A 20,352-nucleotide genomic window follows, 5' to 3' on the forward strand; every position below is an offset into this window, starting at 1 on the left:
CTTTAAACAATATTACAACTTATAGCACCATTTGATGCGAAGTCTTTTACTCCTAATCCCTAACTAGGAAATAAGAAATGTCATTATTAGTTTTATAGGTTTACACTCATGGATCACAACAATCTAAAAGTATCAAGAAGAAATTCTAACTCTTTAAAGTCCAAAAAAAATAGATTTGAACTAAAATAAAGTGTCGTTACGTTACATTTTGATGATTTGATCTAGCATGAAATGAAAAAAAAACGTCACCTTATTTTGATAGTCACCCATAATTCGAAAAAAAAAGCCTTATCATACAGCCGTGTCACACAAGAATCACAAATCTCCGAACGCATAATCAATCATATTGCTCAACATCATGTCCTTTTCATATCCAAGCAAAAGGAGCGGGGCAGAGCATCTTTGTGTCTAAAGAGGATTAGAGGAGTGATGAAAGACATACATAAATTTCATACAATAAGGTCACGTTTATACATAATTCGGACCACTTATAGCACTAAAGATTACATCTTTGAGTCCCTATCCCATGAATTGGAAGCATTTGGAGCACACAGATTTGTTCCTTTACTTCTCAACAACATTTTTACTCACGTTCTTACTCACTAACTGACACTATGTCGTTGTGCTTCCTTGTTTATCATATTCCTGCCTTTTTTTGGCACTTATAAGTGTATATGTTGTGGCTAGCCCATGCTTTTAGCTACAATAAGAACAAACAATGAATTAAACTATTGCATGATGTGTATGTATGTCCACAAAATCAATAACTTGTTGCTTTTGCTAAATCTGATAGAGTATAAAACATATTCCTGGGCTTCAACCATCAGCTTAAGCTTTTGGTTGAGATGGTCCTCTAACATGGTATCGGAGCCAGCGTGACACAAAGGTCACGGGTTCAAATCTCATCCGCCCCTCCTTCAAAGTGGAATTAATTTGCATCAGGTATGGGTGGGCCTGTGTTGCATCCACATTTCAAGCCCAAAGGGCCTTTCATGTGAGAGGGAGTGATAGAGTATAAAACATATTCCTGGGCTTCAACCATCAGCTTAAGCTTTTGGTTGAGATGGTCCTCTAACAAAATCCTTTGTATTACCATAACAAAATCTCATACAAATGTATGTGTTTTTATCTTATATACTTATCAAATATTCTTCTCAATCTTTTAATCCTTTTCATCTTGCATTGTTCGAATCATTGGGCGGTCGGGCCTTTTCTTGTTGGGTGCTAATACTAGGTCGAGATTGTTTGATCAGACATCTTGCATTCTTCAAAGCGTTAGATCCTCCCTTATTAGGTGTTGATAAATGGGTCAGGAGTCAGGATCGTTAGTTCAAATACCATGATAAATAATAATTTCATAAAATCAACCTAGCACAAACCGACGTTGGAGTAAAATATGACCACAAATAAACCTAACAAAGTTCCATCCTAAAATCAATTATTATTTATCATCAAAGAGAAAAGGAAAGAACTCTCGCCCCTCAATCTTACATGTTAATCATTCTTCCTTCATTTGTTCAACGTGGAACAACTAGTCCTAGTTGATCATACTATATTATTCTAACATTCAATGGGTTAAATAAAAAGAAAAAAATGAAATATATAACTTTATATTGTGAGGAACAATTGTCCAAGACAAAAAAAAGGGGAGAAAAGTCAGGTGAAGATAAAGAATTATATCTTAGAATCTTAGAACGAAGCATAAGATTCGGGAGTGATGTTCATGGTTCCCCTAAAAGGACAATATTGTTTGGTAGTAACTATTCATGTAAATTCATTAACATACTTTACTTTTAAAAACATCTATGTAATTTCGTTTAAATTAAATTAAATATGTTAAGCCTTATTCTTTAGAAGTGAATGAAGATGATTTAAGATATATAAACATAATTAAATTAAACTAAACTAACTAATTAATAATTGAACTTAACTGAATTGAATAATGCTCCCTTTGTTTTTTTTTACTTGTTCTTGTTTTGATTGACTGATTGTTCATGTTTATTAATGCATATATTTAACTTTTAATACCTCTAATTATGCATTACTCCTTTTTTTTTTAATTTTGTTTTTATTTTTATTTTTATATGGGTCATCCTGTATTTCTCATTTTAATTTGATTAACTTAAAAAAAAAAAAGGAAAAGTAAAAAGGCAAAGGCATGAATATAATCACAATATACATATAAGTATGTGATATGCATTTGTACCCTTCTTATCCAATAGAAAATGACAACTCTTTGGCGTATTCATTCAATTTATCTGAGTCAATAAGGCCAAGATTCCACCATATAGATTCCTTATTCCCTACCTTTAATTTGAAACATGGAGTGACTGAGTGAATATTTGTATCATTGAACCTTCCAAGTTTCATCATTGGATCGTGTTATACAAGTCTAAGTTAAGCCATGCATGATACAATAGGCCCTACATGTTTGTATGCAAGCTAAATGAACTAGGTTAATTAGACCCATTCAATGAACGTGTGAGGTTGATGGCTCGTACATATATAGTATCCATTTTCTTTCAATTTATTCGCAGTGATCAAGCTAATTTGTGAATCTCTATGTCTTAAAACCTTATTGTCGTGCTTTTAAGACTAGTTCGAATGTTCAATTATCATCATGGTGAGCTTTATTGACCTACTCTACGTCTTGTTTTTCACAGTAAAAAATATATAAATGTCTCCGTTTTGACAGCCTTATTTATACGTCATTTCTTTGTAAAAGTGATCATAAGTAGAGCCAAAGTTCAAGCCTAAGTCATGTCCAACCCCGTTGTTCCGAGCAAAAACTAGCGGGCTTTTCGGGCCAAAATGTTAACTAAAAATGAGTTTCTGGGTTTGCAAAACCTATTTATTTTTTTGAAAATTGAGCCGAGTCCAAACACGGTTTACTTTTTTGTAAGTATTGTTAGTAGTATGATGTATGATACTATGATATTTGTGGATTTCATGAATCATAGGTAGCTCTTTTGTGTCAAAGTAACCTATGTGATTGATGTGCAAATTATAAGTGTGCATAGTTGCCTTAGATGCATTTCATTGGGGCTAATAAGTGATTTTCGATTGGGCTATGATTCATGATGTCCACATATTCATGGGCCTTGCTACTCTATAGTTTTGTACACTTGTGCAATTGTGCGTAACTGCGAATATTAGGCCTATCTATAACAGTATAACCTACGGAGTATCATTTACGATGCAAAGTTTGTAAAAGTTCTTTGCCATTTTATTTGCTTATCTAATCACCACCTTTAAAAAATGTTAATTTGTGCATTAAAATTTACTTATCTTTTTTTTAAATGCATTTTTATTGAGACACATAAGTTAATTATTACGAATATATTATTGGGAATGATTGATTTTTATGATTTAAAAAAAAAAAAAAACAACTTTTTTTAGAAAGGAATCTAGCAATTGACATTTAATTATATTAAGAACCGTCTCTCTCAACCTCTATTACATAAGGTTGTTAGACATTTAATTATAGTAAGAATCATCTCTCTCAACCTCATTTACATAAGATTGTTAGGATGAACATGTACTCAACTCTCAACACTAACACCTTTATACACATTTATTGATTACGGTATTTGATTGAATAAAACATATCTCGTGTTCAATAATAGTACAAGACACACCTTTGTTACATTATTATGATATAATGATGTAATTGCAATTGGAATTGAGTCATGCTAAGTAGTTTAAAAGTGTTCTTGCCTTCTAGGTAAGTAATACAACAAAATTCACTCAAATTGCAACATGCACCCCAAAAAAAAGGGCTTATCATTCATACAAAGTAAAGTAAAGCTAAAAATTAGTGAGAACCTCGTCTCAAATCATATCCACCTGCCTTCCTTCTCAAATCTTCAACATGTTTATCAACTTTACCATGACTATTTTCATGGTCTTTGTTATCACCCTCTTCGTCGTATTTGCCTAACACCGTGTCTTTAACCTTCTTGGTAGTGTCCTTGACGCATCCGAATGTTTGTTCCATTCCTTCGGCGAGTTTCTCCCCTACAACAAAGGCGGTTTCGACAGCGCTCCTGGTTCCGCTTTTGGCTTTGTCCGCCATGTAATTGGCCGAGTCTTCGGTTGTCCTCCTAGCCGCTTTGTCGCTCTTGTGGACGGTGTGGTTGTGGTTGGGGTTGAAGTTGAGGTTGTTGTGAGTTTCATCAATGGGATCTTCTACGGATGTTTGCCTTGGGACGAATTTAGGCTCGGCTGTTGCAAATGGTACATCTACTTTGTTGCTATGAATGTTCTATGATCATATAAACAATCTTAATTAGTTATAAATCATAAGCAGCATAAAATTAATTGATCTTAAAAAATCTTAATTAGTTTTTAATTCATTAGCAACATAAAATAAAAGCTAAAGTTCGAGGATTATGTTTGTAACTATTATGATCATATAAAGTAGAGTAAATGAGCTTTTGATGTACACCTTACATTAGATTTGTACATGTTGTTAGTGCCAAAATAATTCAAATCTTAACTATTTATCTTAATATGAAAATAGTAATTAACAAAAACAGTTTCTAGTATCAACCACTATGATAAACAACAATCTCTTTACGCGTACTATTATGTATCATACATTCATACAACCAAAGTTATTATATCGCGCATTTGACTGAGCTTTGAACATACATATTAAAAAATCCACTTTTTTTGTATAAACAACTAAATAGTACATACTTAAGAACATACATACGAACTTAACAGAGCTTATTGAACTTAAACTTATCCTGCTTCTAGTATTTTTAAATCTATACTCTATGTACTATGTTACACACTTCAATTCATATTGAGCCACATTAATTTTGTCGATAATAAATCAAAATAACTCGAGGAGAACACACCTAAATCAAATCAGGACGGAGTAAGTATATAATAAAATTAAAAAACGGTAATCAAGTAAAGTTAATTGTAGTCATAATAATAATAATAATAATAAAAAAAGAGGTATAACTTGCCTGAGGATTATGGTTAATAGAGGAGAAACTAGTAGCCCTTAGCATGTTGATAACATCATTTTGATAACTAACTTCGGACTTATTATTATTGATCACACTTCTTGCAGCAGAACTCAAATATTTCATCAACATTATTATTGTATGGATGTAAATATGTTTTTCTTCTTCTTTCCAATGAAAAATTAACACAAATTATAGAAGAGGGAGCATATCTAAGTTATGGATCACCTTTTTAAGGGCAGAAAATTGTAAGAGGCACGTAGAAGAAGGAAGTGCCATGTCACAACGGGGGTTTTGACACGTTCATATTATCAAACGTGTCTAATATTTGTGAATTTTGGTGTCTTTTGGTAGCACATATACATATAATAATGGGCTCATGGGCCTTGGCTTGTATTTTTTAATCAATTACCTGTATAATTTTATAAGATTCATGAATTAGGACTCGTTCTCGTTCTTTTCACTTGTAACTACGAGTAGTAAACTAAAGGCCTTTTTATGCTTACTGAACTGAGCTGAATTAAATTGAACTGAATTGAACTGAACAGAGCTGAAATGAATATTTTATGAGAGAATAGGAGATGAACTAAAATTGGAGTTGAACTGAACTAAACTAAACTGAAATTAAGCTGAAGTGAATAGACCCTAATACTCCCTTGCTCTTAAATAATTGAAATGTTTAATTTTTTTTTTATCGTTTAGAGAGCCATAAGGGCGGATATTTTCCAAATCGGGAAGGAAGCTTTAACCACTTGAGCTATCTTTCACTCTCCATGTTTGATTTTTTTTTTTTTTCAGTACTCATATACTAAATTACCAAGTATAACATTGTTTTTTAGCTATGTATAAAAAAAACAAACATTATTATGAAATATTTTTTAAATAGGTATTCATATAAAGTTTTATAGTATAATTGATTTTATTATTACTCCCTCCATTTTTAAATATTTACTCCATTTCTCCATGTGCGGAGTTTTAGGAGAATTTGGAGGTAGTTGGGTTGGTGGAAGAATAAAAAAATGTAAAAAGCAAAAGTAGTGAAGAAATTGGAGGAGAGATAATATGAAATTAATAAAATATGATATTTGTTCGGTCCACTAGGTGAGAGAAATGAATTAAATATTATAAAAGTTTTCCAAATAAGGTAATGGAGCAAGTATTTAAAAACGGCCGAAATAGGAAAGTGGAGTAAGTATATAAAAACGAAGGGAGTACTAATATTTAATTTTATTATAAATTTATATATGGTCAAATTATTGTATTAATATATGTGTCAAATTTAAAAACGAAGAGAATACTTACAAGTAGTAGAAAACATGTAAAGTAGGGTTGAGCAAATTTAGTCCCAAGTCTTAAGACTTGGGGTGACATCATCATCTTGAGTCTTAAGACTTATGTTTAAGACTTCCCTCATTTTTCTTTTCAAGACTCAACTTAAGATTTGAGATTGAGACCCACCTCAATTTTATTTTTGTTATCCTTTTTATTTTATACACTTTTCTACATTTAAAGAGATTTAAAAAATATTTTTTTTTTAAAAAAAAAAGGTCATTTATGAGTCTTAGGGCTAAAGTGATGAATTCGAACAAGTCTTGGTGAATTTTAACAAGAATTTGATCACATCATGGGGACTACCAAAAATAATGTCATATCCAAGTTTTGGGGCTAAACTTGCTCTTATACTCAGAACTCTAGGTAGGTATGATTATAGCGAATGGGTTATTGGGTTTATCAGCACCTATCCGGTCCGTTTACCATCTGTAATTGCATATGAAAATGACATAAATATGAAAAGGAAATGTTACTATCAAATTATTTACTCGTATTTATTTTTATTTTTACATTAATCAAACCACATTAAAGGTGGTCATTGACTAAATTATAGGTAGTACTGTACTAGAATCTAATGTGTCAGTTTTATTAAGACTAATTAATTTGAAGTGTGAATTGTCCCCAAAGGTAGAAAAATTATTGAAATGTCAAAATCAAATTCAATAAATCTTTTAATTTTTGGGACCCAAATTTAAAACATGTTTGAATCATTTGTTGGTTTTTCTTATATTTGGTACTCATGATTTTTATTTTATTTTCTGAATGAATGCAAAATAAACTTATTAAAGCTTTTTCATTTGTATATCAAAGCACCTTTATATAACACACTTTCTAGTAAAAAAAAGAAGGGAGAATAGTGGAATTGTAATTCACTGTATGAACATCGTGCTTAATTGCTTACATGCTGGATGCTGCAGATTTTTGAATAGGATACAGCAAAAAAAAAAATTGAAGACAAAGTTCAACTATTACTGCGAATGTTATGCTAACCGATTGTCTGAAAAGAGCACTTTCATATTTTGCCACATTGTATATACTTCGTATAATACCTCCTCTGTCTCTGATTAATAGGTCACGAACTCACGATACAACATATCTTAAATTGAAATTTAGTGAGTTAAACTTAATTTGCACGTACAGTAATATTTATGATTATATGTTTCACTAAGATTTCCTAACAAATACTTCGTACTACATTGGTACAACTGTAAGATGAAGAAGTAAGACAATAAAATAGTGAATGATATGTTAAGGTGTTTTTACTAAAATTCTAAAAACTGACCTGAAATTCAAATATACAAGTAGTTACTTAAGAAATATTGAATGATATGTTAAGGTATTTTTTCTAAAATAAAATTCTAAAAATAACTTGATATATAAACATAATTACTTAAGGACGGAAGGACTAGTAATCTTTAAAGATGGCTTTAGAAAACGTAAAGAATCACAAAACACAATGACGTATTCTATCAATATATAACTCAGATTATACAAGTACTGACCACATAGTAAAATGTGTATCGACTTCATACAAGTAATGTAGCCAATCCTAAATTCCTAAGTATTTCCATCACTGCGAAAAAAAAAAAAATACATTTAAGGACTGCACTAAACTGTGATCAAGACTAAGAACAAAATAGTAAGGTAAAGTATAGACAAGTATTATGAAGCAGCAAGACTTTACCAAGGTACTAAGATATATCCACACAAGACAACAAAGCAGGGATTGTAAGAAACGAATCGATATTCTGATAAACGAAAATTTATGAGAATATAAATCACAATATACAAACTGGTACACTTCAGGGAAAATAAGCAGGGGAGCAGGGGAACCATGGAGAATAAGAAAAATAAGGACAAAAACAGAATTATGTACGTCCTGAATCCAACAAACAAATACTCTCAAATGATCACATCGGTTTTTATACCTTAGTGGCCGGAGGGATTATAGTGCCATGTACAATTTTGAAAAATAAACTCATTCAATTATAACAATCTGGCAATTCAGCTGACTGTAAAATACACAGCATCACAATATACAGGTACAAAACTGACTTTTTTCAGCAATTTGCTTCACATAAACCAAAAAAAAAAAAAAAAAAAAAAAAAGTGTTAGCATATGCTAACTGCTAAGCAAGGAACAATTGGAAAAACTTAAGTTTATTTCCAATAAAAGTGACCAAATTGGCCCAAGTATACAAAGATTATGCTTTGTTTGTATAGAGTAAATTACTGCAAAGAAAACTTAAACTACCCAATCTTGATACAATACTATAGCCTCTTTACAGAATTAAAGGTATTATCACCTGAAACTAAGTAAAATCTACATTTAAAACACTTTTAACCGGCACCAATGGCATCAAGCCATAAAACAACTTGGTCTATGGAAGGCCTGTTCCTCGGATTTTGATCCAAACACCTGCAGGCAATACATAGAACCTCCAACAATTGCTTCTCCCAATCTTTGTCCCAAATAAATGGATCGATCACCTGCTCTTCTTTCTTCTCTAATTTCATCTGAAACACCCATGAAACCAGATCCCTGCAATTTTTCCCTTTGCAGACTTCAACGGGTCTCCTGCCAGTAAGAAGCTCCAAAAGAACAACGCCAAAACTGTAAACATCACCTTTGAAGGTAGCAGTTAATGTCTGGCTATATTCAGGAGGTATATAGCCGAGAGTTCCAACCAAATCTGTTGTTACATGGGTATCATAAGGACGAAGAAATCTTGACAGTCCAAAATCTGCCAAATGGGCTTCAAATTTCTCGTCAAGAAGAATATTGCTAGATTTTATGTCTCGGTGGACTATATTTGGCTCACAAACCTTATGGAGGTATGCTAAACCATGACCAGCACCTTGAGCTATTCTCAATCTTGCAGTCCAATTAAGGGCTGAGCCACCATCAATGCACTCGTGCAACCAATAGTCCAAGCTTCCATTCTCCATGAAAGAGTAGATCAACAATTTGTCATCACCAACCTGACAGTAGCCTTGCAAGGAAACAAGATTCTTGTGCTGAGCCTTTGATAAAGCTTCCACTTCTGCACGAAATTCACGCTCCATTTGACCACAATCCCCAGAAAGCCTCTTGATAGCAACTTTACTTCCATCCGGGAGGCTAGCCTTGTATACTAGACCAAATCCCCCACAACCAATAATATTTGCCTGACTGAAATTATCAGTGGATTTCAGCAAATCCCCAACTGTTAGATCCTTGCATTCTGAGTTCTGGAAAAGCACTAATTTTGCAGTAGTAAACCCTTCAGACAGTCTTGGAGGCCGGCCATTCTCTTCATCTAGAAAATCAACCGAAGAAGATCGGGCATCTCTCCTGGACAATTTCAGCAAAACGACTGCCAAGAGCAAGGCAATACCAACACCAACACTTATTGTTATCCCAATAATGCTTCGTCTACCTAATTTATTGCTAGAACCAGAAGGAATATTCATATTGTGGCCATCGTTACAAGGAGGAGCTTGAGTTGACCCACAAAGGCCAAGATTCCCCTCAAAGCTTGAGTTTGGAAAGCCCTGAAACTGTACTCCTGATGGTATTTGTCCCTGTAAATGATTATGTGCAACACTAAACTTCGAAAGAAATGAGAGTTTATCAAGTGATCGAGGTATTGATCCGTATAAGTCATTGAAGGACAAATCTAAGACCTCAAGATTCGGCATGTTCGATATAGAATCAGGAATGGTCCCTGTGATGTTATTTTTGCTGAAATCAAGCACATGAAGTTGCTTCAACTGCCCTATCTCGACTGGTATAGTCCCATTAAATTTGTTGTTGCTCAAATATAGAGAAGGTGGAAAGCTGGAGAGTTGGTTATACTGCAAGCCGTAAGAGCTGTTTCTCCTCACATACAGTGGGATGCCATTGATCGAAGAAGGATCTGACGAAAAACTACGCGGATTGATCAGGCTACTGAGCTGCATTAAAGTCTTTGGAATCTCCCCAGAAAGCGAATTATTAGAGAAATCCAAGTAAAACACATTTTCCATCTGCCCAATCCAAGAAGGAATGCTCCCATTTAAGTGATTCCACGACAAATCAAGGACTTCTAACTTATCACAATTCTGCAACCAAACAGGAACCTCACCATGTAGACCACAATTTCCAAGTGCCAGAACTCTAAGCTTCTCGAACCCTGGCAAACTTCTTGGAATTTCTTCGCCATGGAAGTTTCTAGTAAGGATAAGTGTTATAAGATTTTTGCATTGCTGCAGGGTTGACAATGCTCCTGTCAAGTTCACCAAGCTGTTGTTTGACATTGACAGAAAGGAAAGAGATTCAAGGTTTCCAAAGCTTTCCGGTACCTCACCATGTAACTCATTCTTAGCCATGCTCAACGTTCTCAGTTTCTTGCAACTAGAAAGTGAAGTTGGAATGGTGTCATTCAGAAAATTACTGGCAAGATCAAGTACAGTAAGACTCGACAATCCAGTAAAATCAAGTCCGATAGGGCCAGAGAACGAATTGTTTCTAAGATCAAGCACTCGAAGCCTAGTGCACTGAGACAGACTCAAAGGCAATGGCCCAGAAAACATATTTGAAGGTGCAATGAATTGTTCTAGTTTAGTCAGCTTATCAAATACATCAGGAAATAAGCCAGAAAAGTGATTGCCCGAAATGATCAAGTTTGTAAGATTGGAAAGCTTACTGATTTCAACACTTATCTCACCAGAGATATTGTTGAAAGGTATTGACAACTGCTTCAACAAAGACATATCATAGATAAAGCTCGGAAGCTCACCAGAAAGCGAATTATCGCCTGCGTGCAACTGCTCCAAAGATGATGTACAATTCTCCAAGCTCTGAAGCACACCAGTGAACTGATTCTTCGAAATATCAATGATCTTAATCGTACTCGAACTGCAAATTCTGGAATTCACCTGTCCAGTGAACGAATTGTTGCTTATATTGAACACTGCCAATTCAGGGAACACCCCAAAATCAGTAAGTGTCCCATTGAAAAAATTGCTGGAAAGGTTCACAGTTTGAACAACTTCCAACCCAGAAAATGCTTCCACAACTGACCCAGATAACTTATTGAAACTAACATCAATGAAAACCATCAGTCGTAAATTCGACAGCTCAACAGGCAATCTGCCTTCAAGATAGTTCCCTGAAAGATCAAGCACCTCCAACCGGTCTAAATAACCGAGGGAGCGCGAAATCACTCCTCTAAGACCCTTATTTCTCAGCACCAAACTGATCACCCTACTAACAGCAGACACATTATTATTCGCACTCGAATTATCACAGGATACACCATCCCATTCACAGCATTTGGTGCTGCTGGTGTTGAACACATTTGCTGCATTTGTGAGATTGCCAGCAAAATGGTTCAAAGCAACGAGGTCATTTGAATCACATGCCCGGCTTAGGGTTTCAAAGCCGGGAATGGAAACCATAAACCAAATCAACAACACACATTTCAGGAAAGTAATTGACATAGCCTGCATTGCCACCATTGCCAAATTTGTCACTCAATCTTTTGACAAATCCAAACCATCTGATTTCGAAAACGACCCGAAAATCTGACTCAATAATCTCACCTTGAATCACCAAATAAACCAAATTTTCCACCAATATACCAAACAGAAAGAATTCCCAGATCTCCAATTACACAAATCATGAAAATCCCACAAAAGCCCAGAAACCCCAATTGCTTGAATGTGAGATTTTTTTTGACTGAATTAAAAACTACCCACTTCACAAAATCAAAATATTACATTAATTCCGCAAAATAAGCAACTTATTATTGAAGCAATTAAGCATACAACAAGTAGTACAACCCCACTGAGATCTGTAATCACATTCAAAGACCATGAAATAAGGAAAATTATAACCTAAAAAAATAACTCAGCTCAAGAAATTCTATCCCCCCAAATTAATTGTTTAATGAAAAAAATAGTAGCACAATAACCCAGGAAATTGAAATTAATTTCCCAGAAATATTATTACCCAGAAAGTTGAAAAACCCCAACTAACAACAACTTCAAATTGAAGTGACAATTTTCACTTCAATCTCAACTCAGAACAAATCCCAAGATCTTGAAATGGGGTAGAGTAGTAGTAGCAGGAGTAGTTGAGCAATTTTTGTGGGCAAAAAGTTTATTAAATGAGGAGAGAGAAAAAGAAAAAAATTGTTGATTTTTACTGTACACCTTTAAAAATCTTCTTCTACAATTGCCTTCTGATGGAAGAAATTAAGGATCTTTAACAAAATCAACACTCTAAAAAAAACACTTTTGTTTGACCCGGCGTTACAAAATTGAAAATCCGAAAATCCGAGTATTCGAACTGAAAAAATAATGTGGATAGAATCTAGTATGGAGAATAAAAACAGAGGTTTAAGTATGAATAAAGAGGGAAATTGGGTAGTACAAATTGACTAAAATAAGAAAGTTTGGAAATTGGATTTATATATGTAATATTATGGGGAAGAATTAGAAAAAGAAATGATGACACAAATGAGCTGACTTTTGAGTAGGTGCTGAAATTGTAATTTGGACAGTGGTATTTGGGAGATTATGGTTAGTACAAATCTAATTGTCAATGCACTTAATTTGTCATTTTTCAAGTATTTTTAATAAAATTATTTAATAAATCTGTTGAAAGTTGAAAGTGAGATTACTGAGGTGAAGGTTGGGATGGTGGGGACGTAGGAAATTCATGATGTTAGGTGCGGTCTAACGAGGACGTTTTGGATCCTATGCTCTCTTTTCCCACTCTCATGCTCATGCGCGTCTTTGTTACGTTATACGTCCTCTCCTTTTTTTAGTTGACACCTTTTTATAATCTCGCTTGTCAACGCATGTTTTTAATGATTAATATCTCTAATTATCTACATTGTAAAATTATAAAAAGTATATATTAATAAAATATACATTGAAACGATTCAAACAAGATGTCATATGAATATATATGTTTTAACGTATCTATAAACCACAAAAGCTAGTCAAAGCGTGTTGAGTGAATAGTGAAAAGTCAAACGGTGTCAACTAAGAAAAACGGAGGAAGTATTGATCTTGTTAACAATTAGATAAGCATTTAAACTATTTTCTCAAATAATACGGAGTATTATTTTAGAATGCATGTCAAAATTACACGTCGATCGGTATAGTTAATGTTTGTTTCAACTTAATTATATCTACTTTTAGTGATCTTACCATTGGCTTTTGCCTTTTCCAAATTTGATGAAATTATCTAATTTAACTAGGCCTTATAAGTATGCTAATTTGTAAGGAAAATATATCAACTAGGGTCGTATTAGATTTATGTTAGGGTATGTTTATCTCAACTTATTTCATGTTCTTATTTAAGACCAAATCAAATAGAATATGTTTGCATTAGAAAAAAAACTTTAATGTTATGTGCGATTTTTCATCGCTAAATATATTAAGTTTTATAATTTAAAAAATTAAGATATTACATACTAAAACATACATTATAGTAAAATTCTAATAAGACTGATTTGATATATTTCTCAAAAAAAAAAAAAAAACAACAACTCGTTTGATACATTTTTTTCTATATAAATTAGCATACATATTAGATTAATGTTTGGTCAAATAATTTGATAATCAGACTAGATCTGATTACAAATAATAGGTTTAGATCAAATTAGATAGGCAAAAATAAGGTGAACTAAACATAGCTTTAATGTGTATTATACATACATACATACATACATATATATATATACATACATATATATACATACATATATATATATATATATATACATACATACATATATATATATACATACATACATATATATATATACATACATATATATATATATATATACATACATATATATATCTATATATATACATACATATATATATATATATATATATATATATATACATACATATATATATCTATATATATACATACATATATATATATATATATATACATACATATATATATCTATATATATACATACATATATATATATATATATATATATATACATACATATATATATCTATATATATACATACATATATATATATATATATATATATATACATACATATATATATCTATATATATACATACATATACATACATATATATATATATATATATACATACATATATATATATATATATATATATATATATATATATACATATATACATATATATATATATATATATATATATATATATATATATATATATATATATATAAAAGTAATAAGATCATGAAATAAGATGAGCTAACCATAACATTGATTTAGCTTTCGACATGACTTTATCAATCTAAATCATCCTTATATGTAATATACATTCCTCGTTTAGTATACTCATAACAATTTTCGATAGTTTTGCTTTTTATCCGGAAAATCTGGATATTTTTGCTTTTTATCCGGGATATCTGGCTAATAACTAGGATTTTTTTTCAGGTGATATATATTTCTTTTGTTCTGTAGTAATTACAACATTTAAGTTTTTTAAAAATTATAAAATAATTGTAATATTAGGCCCTGTTCTCTTCACTTTAAACAAATAAGATTAAGTAAAAATAATTTCATTTCATTAAAATTAATTTCAATTCTGTAAAATTAATTTCAGTTCAGTAAAAATAATTTCAGTTCAGTGAAAATAAGTTCAGTTCAGTATAATTCGGTTTTGTTAAAATTAGTAAAATAATTTCAGTTCAACAATAATTTTAGTCCAGTAAAATTAATTTAAGTTTAGTAAAAATAATTTAAGTTCAGCAAAAATAATTTCTGTTCAGTAAAAATAATTTCAGTTCAGCAAAATTAAGGTGTAGAGAACGACACCTCACTTTACTTAGCTAATGATCATTAAATTCGCTTTATTTATCTCCTTAGCAAACGACTCTCTCCGTTTTACATGCATCACTTTGACAAGTGCACTATTCACATACCATGGTTGACTTAATTTTTTCACCGCTAAAAAATAAATAAAATTTATTATATAATATATCATTAGATTTGTCATAATGTCTAGTCTCATAATATAATTTTGTTACGATTTTTACTAATACACAATTAAAGATATTAAAGGTCAAAGTAGTGTCTCGGCAAATGTGCCGGTCAAACTGATGTGTTAAAAAAATAAATAAATAAATAAATAAATAAATAAAACAAAACAAAATAGAGAGAGTAGTTTATTTCTTCTTCTCTCTAACAAAGGTGATTGTTTGCGAACCTAGGGTGGAAAAAGGGGTAGAGCCTTAACTTCACTTTTTATCTAACGGGCTAAAACTTGCTCATACCCACCCTATTAAAAATTTAAACGTGTTGGATTTGTTGGCAAGCTAACGGGCTTAAAGTCACCATTTTACTTTTTCACTAAAGCCCCGTACGTTCACTTCATCTTATTTAATTTATTATTTTCACTGAAATAAAATTATATTTGCTGAACTTATTATTTTTACTAAATTTAAATTAATTTTACTGAACTGAAATTATTTTTGCTAAACTTAGGCCACGTTCTCTTCACCTTAATATTACTGAACTGAATTACTTTTATTGAACTGAAATTATTTTTGCTGAATTTAAATTATTTTTACTGAACTTAATTTAATTTTACTGAACTGAAATTATTTTTGTTGAACTGAAATTATTTTTACTGATTTCTATTATAATTCTTCTTTAAAAAAAAAACTGAATTTTACTGAACTGAAATTATTTTTACTGAACTGAAATTAATTTTACTGAAAAGAACTTATTTTTACTGAACTAAAATTATTTTTACTTAATATTATTTTTTTTAAGGTGAAGAGAACATGGCTTTAAATTATTTTTACTGATTTTCTATTATAATTCTTTTTTAAGAAAACTGAATTTTACTGAATTGAACTTATTTTTACTTAATTGAAATTATTTTTACTAAAATGAAATTAATTTTACTGAACTGAACTTATCTTTACCGAATTGAAAATATTTTTACTTAATATTATTTTTTTATGGTGAAGTGAATAGAGCCTAACACTAACTAATCTTTTTGATAAGTATAAATGTTATTAAAAATAGTTTTGACTAATTAAGTTAACTAAATGTTATTCAGTTGTTTTTAGTGATGATGATAATTATCAGGGCAACAAGATGCTAGTCTGGAGCATAGCTTCTACCGACTAATCTGGAAGCTAAACATCCCACCGAAATAGAGTTTGTTCCTGTGGAAGCTGGTGATGAATGGATTGGCGGTTAAGGCTAATTTAGCCCGGAGGGGAATTGATATTGATGATCATTGTGACTCTTGTGGTATGGAAAATGAAGACCTTCAGCATCTTTTTAGGATGTGCTCTTTTGCGAGGTATGCTTGGCATAATTGCCCATTGCATATCTCCTCAGAAATTGATGAATCTACTCCTCTGAGACACTGGATTCAACATTATATCCTGCTTTTTCATAGCGAGGATGGAAAGAAGAGTGACCGTGTACCAACGTTTATTGGGGTACTTTGGAGCCTCTGGTTAACAAGAAATGGAAGAATCTTTCGAAATGAAGGAGGTTATCTGGTAGATTTGTTTAGGAATTACAATCTGGCAATGAAAGAACTCTCGGTTTGGCGCAAATAAGAGGGAGGAGATGTCATAAGAGGGAAAGAGACATTGGCACATAGTTTCCCACCGGGGTTTGAGCGGGTCAACATAGGATGTGCCACGGATGACATTAATACCCCTACAGATTCAAGGATAGAAATGGTTATCAAGGTGGATGGTTTCTGGAGCAAGAGAGACGGGAATGCAGGGGCGGGATGGGCTTACTCAGTGAATAACCAAGCTTTTAGTACAGGTGGTGGGGATTATGGAAGAGCCCTCTCCCCTCTACATGCCGAGCTTTTAGCTTGTGTGGCTGCTCTAAGGTGGACCCAAATGAAAGGAAAACGACGAATTGTATTGTTCACTGATTCTCTTGCTATAGTTCAACTGATCAAACATCCGAGAAGAAGGGAAGTGCGTCTACTATGGACAATTCAAGACTTATTGCAGGAAGGGCAACTGTTTCAAACTTGTCTAATCTGGAAAGTTAGCAGGGATCAAGTGGCTGAGGCACATGACATTGCTACTAGATGTAGAGTAGATTTATTAAGCTTTTCTATTTAGTGTTTTTCTTTAGTTTGTGGTTGTCAAAAAAAAGAAAAAAAAAAAAGTGATGATGATAATAAAATTGTGTAACCAATAAAGTTGACAAATACGGAGTAGATGTGTTTCAACTCATCTCAACCCTGAATAAAAATTTTGTGTGTCATTTAATGTATATTATGTACTTATACTTAGCACTTTTACATTAATTAGGTCTCTTTGAGTTTTTATTTATTCGTAGTCCTTACCATTTAGAGCTACTACTTATAACATTTACTACAAAACTAAACAACATTATTATTTAGATATATAAGGGCCTGTTCTCTTACGTTGAAATTCAATTCAATTCAGTTCAGTTCAGCTGAGTTCAGTTCAGTTCAGTTCAGTTCAGTTCAGCTCCTAATTTCCTTCTCTTATAAAATATTCATTTCAGTTCAATTCAGTTCAGCTGAGTTCAGTTCAGTTCAGTTCAGTTCAGCTGAGTTCAGTCAATGAGAACAGACCCTAAGTCTATAATTCAATCTTTATGCTCTTTGTTTTTCTACGGTTTTTAACTTGGTTTGTTGGTAAATAATGAAAAAGCACCGCATCAACCTCGTTACGTTAATTAAGTCAAATTGTGGGCTACAAACTACAACCCATATAGTCAACGTAGTTATGGAGAAGTTGGAAGATGAAATGACCATTAGTGCAAAAAATTGACTTTGATTGTAACTTTACAAATTCAAAGTCCTAATAAGGGAACAACGAACATATTCATTTGCCTAACATGAATTTGACCGATACTAATACTTTTAAATTAGTCTTGCTAGTATGATGTATAATCAACATTCCAATGCGTGCTAATTTAACGACCAAATTAAGTAAGACTCTTTAATTTACCAAGCTTAGATGCACCCTTTCATATTATGCCTACAATTAGCACTCTTCATCATGTACATACGTATGTAGTATAATATCAAAAACCGATCTGATTACAGTAACTTATGTAGACCTAACTGTAACCGATCTGATTTTATCCAAGAAACTCAAACCCCAAACCAAATCTGTAACCAAACTGAACTCAATCTTGATCCGTTTTTGACCCGATTAGAACTTAATCTGGCACCGATTTGACCAGACCTAAATTCAAACCGAACCGATTTGACCCGACCTTAACTCAATCTGAACCGAAATTGATTCGACAAACACCCGATTTAATTTGATCTACTTTTTATCCGAACTGATATTAACTTGACCCGTTTTTAACCCGACATGATTTGAGTTGACATGATTTCAATTCAACCATAATTTTAAACCTAAATATTATTTACCTTTTTTATTTAATTAAACATATATTAATGACACGATATGGAAAAATGACACATGAATTACCTGATATCGACCCAATAACAAGATAAAAAAACACAACAATTACTCTACTTTTAAAAATTTACTTATTTGAATATTAAATTTGGTCAACCCAACCAAAATTTAGTCAAATACGAAAAGTATCTGAATCAAAATTGGTCGAAGGGTGAATCAACTTTACTAATTAAACCAATCATAACATAATTGAAATCAACCTAATCAAAACCAACCCGAGCTATAGTCATTCGACCCGAAGTTAACCCTGTCAAACCCGTTAGAAGCCGATCCGATTTTATCCGCACCGAATAAGAACCGATTTGAAGTTGATCCGACCAAAAGTCGATATGGACTAGACAAATCTTGACCCAACCCGAAACAGAATAAAAGGATAAGTTTGAACTGAATATATCCGACCGATCCGAATAGATCCGACCCAAACTTTATCCGATAATCCGAATTGACACCTCTAGACATATCTAAAATTAAGTGAATAGAAGCCACAGTATAATAAAAGTGTAAAGGATAAGTAGGGGACGCGGTTGTATAAGGAAGTAAGAATTGAAATGCAAAAGTACACTAACGACTAACGTAACGTAATAAGGAGGTGAGGTTAGATTCGATAACCGGGAAAGCGTAGGGTAGCAGACATTGACCGGCATTAGCCGGTACTATTCACCTTTTTCAGCCCCAACTGCTGCATGCGAAAGTCACGGACAAAATCTACTTCCTAGGGGTTGAACTTGAACACTTGAACTTGGAACTTTGGAAGTGTTTAGCAACACCAAAAAAATTATAAAGTAAAAATAATTAATTACATTACTAATCAATAAAATAAAAGAAAAATACAAATATGTAAAATAGAAATTGGAATTATCCTAAAATCCACACAATTATATTACTATTGCATAAAAAAGGTGATGGTAGTTGGGTCAACTACTCAACCTGCCCCTCTAAATGGTGTGCTTACATGTGAACTAATTAGCTTTTCATAATTATTGATTATTTTATTTGTAAAAACTTCCTAATAAAGAAAGCTTTATTGGTTATTTGGGTTTGTAATTAGGTGGGTATGCAACATATTGTTAGAGTGCCTATTTTAGGCGAGTTATCATCAATGTGACAATGTGTGTCTTTACCATTTTTTGACTTAAGAAAATGACATGTTTGAAACTTTGAATGCATGGTTGAAAATTGCACTTATAATTTTATACGGAGTAAAGTCTATGTTCCAAAAAAAAAAATTTGCCGTAATTCGTTTGGTACATTTACTAACTCAAAATCTCGAATTATTATAGTAAAAAATTATTATAGTACGGAGTAAAAAATAATTGTTAAATAAAATATTATTTTTATTTTATTTGTTTATTTATTTCTATATTTTATAAAGGAATTCGAGTTACCCACGAGTTTTCAAATTAACTCATCAACATTTCGAGTCGGACTCGAGTAGCCTGCGAATTGTCTCATCTCATAAGCACCCCTATCTATACTATAATTATTAATCATAAACTCGATACTATAGTCAACGAGCTTCTTCTTCGTCATTTCTGCTGCGTGGACTCCAAGAATATTTGTAGAGAGGGCAACAGCAACATAATATG

The 20,352-nt window shown here is 32.2% G+C and overlaps 1 protein-coding gene across 1 annotated transcript; it reads right to left on the reverse strand.

Moving 5' to 3' along the window:
* Window positions 1-8,441: 8,441 nt before the first annotated feature.
* Window positions 8,442-12,828, reverse strand: LOC145604730 (tyrosine-sulfated glycopeptide receptor 1-like). Its single transcript, XM_081660657.1, has one exon. It carries the CDS (start codon window positions 11,790-11,792, stop codon window positions 8,652-8,654), a length of 3,141 nt encoding a protein of 1,046 aa, XP_081516783.1. The 5' UTR covers window positions 11,793-12,828; the 3' UTR covers window positions 8,442-8,651.
* Between the last annotated feature and the right edge of the window lie 7,524 nt (window positions 12,829-20,352).

Source organism: Chenopodium album, chromosome 22 (assembly GCF_948465745.1).
Source record: "Chenopodium album chromosome 22, dcCheAlbu1.1, whole genome shotgun sequence".
Lineage (NCBI taxonomy): Eukaryota > Viridiplantae > Streptophyta > Magnoliopsida > Caryophyllales > Amaranthaceae > Chenopodium > Chenopodium album.